The sequence below is a fragment of the Capsicum annuum genome, unplaced genomic scaffold (assembly GCF_002878395.1).
Source record: "Capsicum annuum cultivar UCD-10X-F1 unplaced genomic scaffold, UCD10Xv1.1 ctg6048, whole genome shotgun sequence".
NCBI lineage: Eukaryota > Viridiplantae > Streptophyta > Magnoliopsida > Solanales > Solanaceae > Capsicum > Capsicum annuum.
In genome coordinates this window covers 1-7,847 of record NW_025869293.1, presented here as the reverse complement: position 1 = coordinate 7,847, position 7,847 = coordinate 1, and the positions used below count along the sequence as shown (strand labels likewise).

At 41.4% G+C, this 7,847-nt stretch overlaps 1 protein-coding gene across 1 annotated transcript; it reads right to left on the bottom strand.

Annotated features, from left to right (window-relative positions):
• Positions 1-5,788: 5,788 nt before the first annotated feature.
• Positions 5,789-6,665, bottom strand: LOC124893499. Its single transcript, XM_047404481.1, has 2 exons — positions 6,318-6,665; positions 5,789-6,022 (listed from the first exon to the last, which is right to left on the bottom strand). Exons 1-2 carry the CDS (start codon positions 6,663-6,665, stop codon positions 5,789-5,791), a joined length of 582 nt encoding a protein of 193 aa, XP_047260437.1.
• Between the last annotated feature and the right edge of the window lie 1,182 nt (positions 6,666-7,847).

Below are 7,847 nucleotides of genomic sequence, written 5' to 3'. Positions count from 1 at the left end.
TTGAATTTTTTTTTCTAAATATTCCTTTGTTTCTTTTACAAAAAATGTCTCTCTAAAGAAAAAATGGAAGAAGAAACTGGGATCATTCCACCCACCACTTGTTCAGGATGATCCCCCGAATGACCATGTCTCTCACGTTGAGTTCAGGGTCTCTTTCACAGCATTGGTTCATTCGATAGCTACTTAGAATAACCAGCAGGTTATTGCTCCAGCTAATCTAGTGTTGAATACAGCTACCACCAGATTCTGAGACTTCACTCGAATGAATCCCTTTTTGTTTTCTAGATATAAGACTGAGAAAGATCTGCATAAATATTTAAATAGTGTGTAGAAGGTGACCGACATTATGGGTGTCACTTCTAGTGAGAGTGTTGAGTTAGAGGTCTATCAGTTGTAGTGAGTATCTCATATCGGGTTCAAACAGTGAAAGGGGGATAGAGGTGTTGATGCAGGACCTATAGAGTAGGATGAGTTTGCTATGGGTTTATCAGACCATTTCTTTCTACTAGATTTAAGGGACTCTAAGGTTAAGAAGTTCAAAATTTAAAGCAAGGTAACTTAAGTATGAAGGATTACTCACTTAAGTTTACTCAGTTGGCAAGGTATGCTCCGACTATGGTGGTTGACTCGAGGTCTAGGATGAGTAAGTTTATGTCTGGTATGTATGATAGTGTTATATAGGAGTGTAGGAAAACCATGTTGATATAGATATGGGCTTTTCTAGGGTAATGGTTCATGCTCAATGGATTGATGAGGAAAAGCTTAAAAAGAAGGAAAGGGAAAATAAGAGGGCCAGAATAGGTAGCTTCAACTTTTATTGATAGAGGTTGAAAGGCGATAAACGTTCTCAATTCCACCAAAATTTTTTAGGTCCAGCTCCATCTTCAGCCAGTGTGCCAATGCCTAAGTTCAGGCAAGACAGTCCGGATAGAGCGCCAAGATCTAAGTCCTAGGATAGTGCAAATAGTGGTTAGACCAATCCTCTTTGCAAGAAATGTGGTAAGAATCATCAGTATAAGTTTAGAGCAGGTAGTGATGTGTGTTTTAGTTATGTCAAGCCAGGCCACAGGATCAGGGAGTTCCCAATGGTTGCTTAGAAGGGAAAGGATCCATGCCAATAGGACCAGTCCAACTTTTCTTCAGCTTCAACAGGTCGCCTGACTCAGTAGGTTGCCACCTCCAGTGCGACCAATAGGATGTGCCAGAATAGAATTTATGCACTCCATACTCAATATAATCAGAAGAGTTCTCTTGATATGGTTACGGGTATGTTACAATCTTCTATCTTCATGTTTTTGCATTTTTAGACCCCGGAGCTTCACTTTTGTTTGTGGCTCTTTATATAGTTGTGGAATTTGGGGTAATTCCCGACATAGTAGTAGAGCCTTTCTTAGTGTCTACCTCAATGAGTGATTCTATTGTAGCCAAATGGGTATACAGAAAGTTCCCTGGTCACAATGTCTTAGAAAGTTGTTTTAGTTGACCTTATGGAGTTAGAGATGACTGATTTTGATATCATTCTTGACATATATTGGCTCCACTCATGCTATGCCTCAGCAAATTGCAAAAATAGAATTGTTTAGTTCCAGTTTCCTAATGAACCAATTATTGAGTAGAGAGGTAGTACTTCAATGCCTAGGGCTAGTTCGTTTCTTATCTTAAGGAAAGAAAGATGATACGCAAGGGGTGTATTTACCATCCCGTTTGAGTCAAAGACTTAAATTCTGAAACTCCAAGTCTTGAGTCAGTTCCTGTAGCAACTGAATTTCCAGATCTATTTCCCGAAGATCTTTTCAAAGTTTATCCCAAAAGAGAATTTGACTTCAGAATAGATCTCCTTCTAGATACCTAGCCTATCTCTTTTTAACCCTACAGGATAGCTCAAGCTGAGCTTAAGAAATTAAAGGATCAGTTAAAGGATCTCTTAGATAAGGGATTCACATGGCCTAATGTTTCCCCATGGGGTGCTCCAGTTCTCTTCATCCGCAAAAGAGACAGCTCCCTTAGAATATGCATCAACTACCATCGGTTGAACAAAGTCACCATCAAGAATATGTATCCTCTCCCCAAATAAATGACTTTTTTGACTAATTTCAAGTGCAAGCTATTTCTCTAAGATAGACCTCTAATCTAGCTATCATTATCTTAGAGTCAGAGAATGTGGCATTTTGAAGATAGCCTTCAGAACTCAGTATAGTCACTTCAAATTCCTAGTTATGTCTTTTGGAATAATGAATGCTCCTACAACTTTTATGGACTTGATGAATAGTGTGTTCAATCAGTACTTGGACATATTTGTCGTAGTCATTATTGATGATATTCTCATTTACTCTCATAGTGAAAGTGATTATTCAGACTATTGAGGGTCGTATTGAAGACCCTTAAGGAACATCAACTTTTTTCTAAGATTAGAAAGTGTGAATTCAGGTTAAGATTAGTATCATTCATTAGCCACATCATCTCCGGTGATGGCATTCGAGTTGATCCTCAAAAGGCTGAAGCAGTGAGAAACTTGTCTAAACCCATCTCTCCATTAGATATTAGGAGTTTCATAGGTTTGGATGGATATTACATATGGTTTTTTAAAGTTTGTCTCAATTAACTTAGAAGAAATTTAAATTTCAATGGTCAGATTCCTACAAGAAGAGTTTTCAAGAGTTGAAGACTCGACTCACTTTCGCTCCACTATTGACTCTACCAGAGAGTTCAAATGGTTTTGTAGTGTATTGTGATACTTTTAGAGTTGGTCTTGGTTGTGTATTGATGCAATAAAGTAAGATCATAGCTTAGGTCTCTAAACAACTTAAACCCCATGAGATGAATTACCCAACCTATGACCTTAAGTTGGCAGAGGTGGTTTTTGCTTGAAATATTTGGAGGCATTACCTTTATGGGGTCTCTATTGATGTGCTCACGGGTCAAAAGATTTTACAATATGTGTTCACTCAGAAAGATCTGAATCTTCGTTAGAAAAGGTGTCTTGATGAAATACCCTGGGATTTGGCCCGTGGAAATTTCTTGAGCTTTGAGCTCAGTGTTCTAGTAACAAATCCTCATATGAGTCATTTGGTGTGGGTATAGGTTTGGTGAACCTATTTGTTAGGTGTCCAATAAATAGTGGTTAGGGTTTTGTTATGGCTACAAATTGGTGGTATGATCCATTAGGGATCGTGACAGGTCATTTGGTCGATCCTTTATCAAATTAGAAACTTAGTGACTTTACTTGGCTCTAAATATGAGTAGCTCACTAAGAGCAGTGAGGATAGTTTACTAGTGGTAAGATTTAGTAGTATGTTGTCCAGTGTCCAATCCCTTGGGTTCTTCCTTAGATGTAACTAGACCAAATGAGTCATATGGTTAGGTCACGGGTTGGGTCATGGAGTCGTATGGTGGACAGTGTGTGGGTATCCAACTCACTGTCTTAGTGATGACTCAATGGTATGAGTCGTATGTTGTGGTCAGGAGTCAAGAGGATAACTCATAACCACCTGTGGTCTTTTTATAGTTTTAAGTTGGGGGTACTTTAGACATTGGCTTAAGTCATCGATAACTACTTTAAGTTGTCTCAAAATTTCCCTTAAACCCCTCAACTAAGACTGATACCTATTGAACATTTCAACTATTCAAAACATGACCTATTAAACCCTTCTTGCTGACATGGCATTGTAAGTGTAATACAAATATAAAACGTGTGTGAAGTTGAGGGGACCTAATTACTAGTCAATTAGAAAATAGCACATGTACAACAACAACAACAAACCCAGTGTGTTCCCACAAAGTAGGGTCTTGGGAGGGTAAGATGTACGCAGTCCATACCACTACCTCCGAAGAAGTAGAGAGGCTATTTTTGATAGACCCCCGGCTCAAGATAAAGAATAGGAGACAAAGAGATAGATTACATGACATAAATGGCATAAGAAATAATAAAAAGTAAATCAGAGCAATATGAAAATACGAGAGATACGGCAACACAAAATAAGCAGATAGCAGCTGAGAAAATATGGAAGGGAAACCCACGTATAAGTGACACATACTCGCCTCCATAGACACCTATATACACAGACCTAAGGTTACTAACACAGCTACACAAGATCTCTCCTGGTGTCTTACTATAACCCACACCCTCCTACTAGCTTTCTACCCTTATCCGCGACCTCCACACCTTCTTATTTGGGGTCATGTCCTCAGTAAGCTGCATCTGCTCTATGTCATGTCTGATTATCTCCCTCTAGTATTTCTTTGGCCTACCTATACTCCTCCTGAAGCCATCCAACGCTAGTCTCTCACACCTATTCACTGGAGCATCCGTGTTCTTCCTCATCATATGTCCAAACCATCTCAGTCTTTCTTCCCGCATCTTGTCCTCCACCGGTGCCACTCCCATCTTATCCTGAATAATCTCATTCCTAGTCCTGTCCCCTCTAGTAATCCCACACATCCAACACAGCATCCTCATTTTCACCACCCTCACTTTTTGGATGTGGGAGTTCTTGACTGGCCAACACTCTGCGCCATACAATATGGCCGGACGGACTGCCACTTTATAGAATTTTCCTTTAAGCTTAAGAGGCACTTTTTTGTCACACAGCACCCCTGAGGTAAGCTCCACTTCATCCAACCTGCTCTAATATGATTGGTGACATTCTCATCAATCTCACCATTCCCCTGGATCAAAGACCCAAGATACTTTAAACTATCCCTCTTACAAACATCACGGGAGTCCAACCTCACCACCACATCGTCCTCCTACCTCAAGTCACTAAACTTGCATTGCAAATACTCCGTCTTGGACCTACTCAACCTGAACCCTTTCGACTCAAGGGTTTGCCTCCAAACCTCCAATTTGTCATTCATGCCCCTTTGTGTCTCATCAATCAGCACTACATCATATGCAAATAGCATACACCAAGGCACCTCACCTCGAATACTCTGCATCAACACGTCCATTACCATCACAAATAGGAATGGACTAAGAGTCGATCCCTGATGCAACCCTATCTCAGTCGAAAAATGGTCTGAGTCTCCTCCCACCATCCTCACCCTACTCTTCCCTCCACTGTACGCGTCCTTAATAACTCTGGTGTATGATACCGAGACCCCTCTTACCTACAAACACCTCCAAAGAACCTCCGTTGGAACTTTATCATACACCTTTTCTAGGTCGATGAACACCAAGTGTAAGTTTCTCTTCCTTTCTCTGTACTGCTCCACCAATATCCTTATTAAATGGATTGCCTCTGTCGTTGAATAACCCGACATAAATCCAAACTGGTTCTCCAAAACAAACACAACCCTCCTCAATCTCCGCTCAAGCACTCTCCCCCAAATCTTCATAGTGTGACTCAATAGCATAATACCCCTGTAGCTGTTGCAACTCTGAATGTCAACCTTGTTTTAATAAATTGGAATCATCGTACTCCATCTCCAAGCCTCGGGCATTCTCACAGTCTTGAAAATACCATTAAATAAATTTGTTAACCACCTAAGCCCTGCCCCACGCGCATACTTCTAAAAATCTACCGGAATCTCATCCGGCCCCATCGCCCTACCCGTCCGCAATCTTACAAATAGCCTCTTTGACATCCTTTACCATAAAACGCCTACAGTAACTGAAATCACGGCTCTCTTCTGAATGCTCCATCTCCCCCAGCTCAATGCCTTTGTCCCCTTCCTCATTCAAAAGTCTATGAAAATAGTCCTACCATCTCTTCTTAATATGAGCATCCTCCACCAGAATACTACCATCCTCCCCCTTAATACACTTCACTTGATCTAGGGCACGACCCTTTCACTCTCTAACTTTTACAAGCCTATACAACCTCTTATCCCCTCCTTTTTCCTCTAACCCAACATATAAATGCTCAAACGCTGTTGACTTGGCAGCAGTAACTGCTAACTTAGCCTCCTTCCTAGCTACCTTGTACACCATTCTATTGACCCACTTCTCTTCTTTATCTTTACTCTCAATCAACTCAACATACGCCCTCTTCTTGATCTCCACTTTCTTCTTCACTTCATCGTTCTACCACCAGTCCCCCTTATGCCGATCTTCTCAGCCCCTCGAAATACCTAACATACCTTTAGCAGTCTCTGTGATACAGCTGGCCGCCCTATCCCACATAACATCTACGTCCCCCTGCCCTCCCACACCCCCATACCCACCATTTTTTCCCCTATCTCCAGTGCACTTTCTGGCTTTAAGCTACCCTACTTAGTTCTAGATCGACCCTTCCCAACCCATCTTTTCTTCCTCTTCTTGATAGACAAGCCCATCACTAAAGCCAATATTGGGTTGAGAGGTGCTCGCTCGGAATAACCTTACAATCCTTACATAGCACCCTATCCCCCTTCTTAAGAAACAGAAAGTCAATTTGAGTCTTGGTTTTTGCACTTTGGAAGGTAATCAGCTGATCCTTCTTCTTCGGGAAACTCGAGTTCACAACCACCAGCTCAAAGGCCCTCGCAAAATCCAATAGTTTTGTTCCCTCGCCATTTCTAACACCGAAGCTAAAACCACCATGAACATTGTCATAGCCTCCAGGTAGGACCCTAATATGCCCATTGAAGTCCCATGCTATGACGATCTTCTCTGTGCTAGGCACACTTCTCACCACTATGTCGAAATCTTCCCAAAATCTCTCTTTTATTTCCTCTTCTAAGCCCATTTACGGTGTATAAACTCTATACACATGCAATGCAAAACCCCCAAGACCAACTTAATCTTCATCAACCTACCACTAACCCTCTTAACCTCTACCACTTGACCTCTAAGCTCTTCATCCACTAAGATGCCAACTCTATTCTGATGCCTATCCCTCTCTGAGTACCAAATATTGTACCCATCCACATCCCTAGCCTTAGATCCTACCTACCTAGTCTTCTGAACACATGAAATATTCACACTTCTCTTCCTAAGAATCTTCACCAACTCTACGAACTTACCCTGAAGGGTCCCAATATTCCATGACCCTACCCACAACCTATCTTCTCTCATCTCTCGCCTTCCTCTACCTCCCTTCCATGACCCATCCCTAACACCCCATCTATACTCTCACCTATCCCTGCCCTTACCCTCAACCCCCTCGAACATGACCTTATTCCACCATCGACCCCTCCAGCCACTGTTCAACACCTAACATACAAAAAATAATTCCCCAAGCCGACAACTCAACAGAAAAAACAACTTTATAAAAAATAAAAAAAGGCACGCACACTGAACACTACCCGGCCTAGCAACCAAAACACACACCACTCAAATCACCAATAAGCACCGCAACTAGTCCCCAAAGTACTCATAGGAATTCAAAACTAAGCACAGACAGATACAATAAACAAGATACAAGAAATAAATAGGAGACAAATAAGAAACCAGAAACAAGAGCAAAAAAAAAAGGAAAAACAAGACGGAAACAAGCAACAAAATAAACAAAATAAATAACAAAATAGTTCAAAGAAACCAAACCTAAAAAAGAAGTGACTAAATATTAAAGTAAGAATGTCACCGGTATGCCTGTGTGATATGGTTAAGACAATATTGATGTCGAAATTAGCTGCCGGAGTATCGCTGGAATTCCACTGGCGCATCTGGTTCTTGCCAAAATCTAGTTGTCGACGTCTTCGTACCCACCTGATTTGATCGGTGCTACCCTCTTACACTTTGCCATAGTCGAGGAGTCGAGCCAGCGAAAGCCCTAGTCCCATCGGTGATAGCAGTGATAGGGAGGGAAAGGAAAAGCAGGTAAGAGAAAAGGGATAGGGAGATCTAGGGAGAGAAAATAAGGGGGAGAGAGAGTACCCTTACCTATTTCTGGTGCGCCTAAAACAACATGTCAACATTAAATGAGCAA

What these genes read in the sequence shown, in the direction of transcription:
- LOC124893499 (XM_047404481.1), bottom strand. Translation starts at nt 6,665, where the DNA reads ATGGGCTTAGAAGAGGAAATAAAAGAGAGATTTTGGGAAGATTTCGAC. An exon ending in TGCTATGTAAGGATTGTAAG is followed by an intron (nt 6,023 to 6,317) that starts GTTATTCCGAGC and finishes GACTGGTGGTAG; the next exon opens with AACGATGAAGTGAAGAAGAA.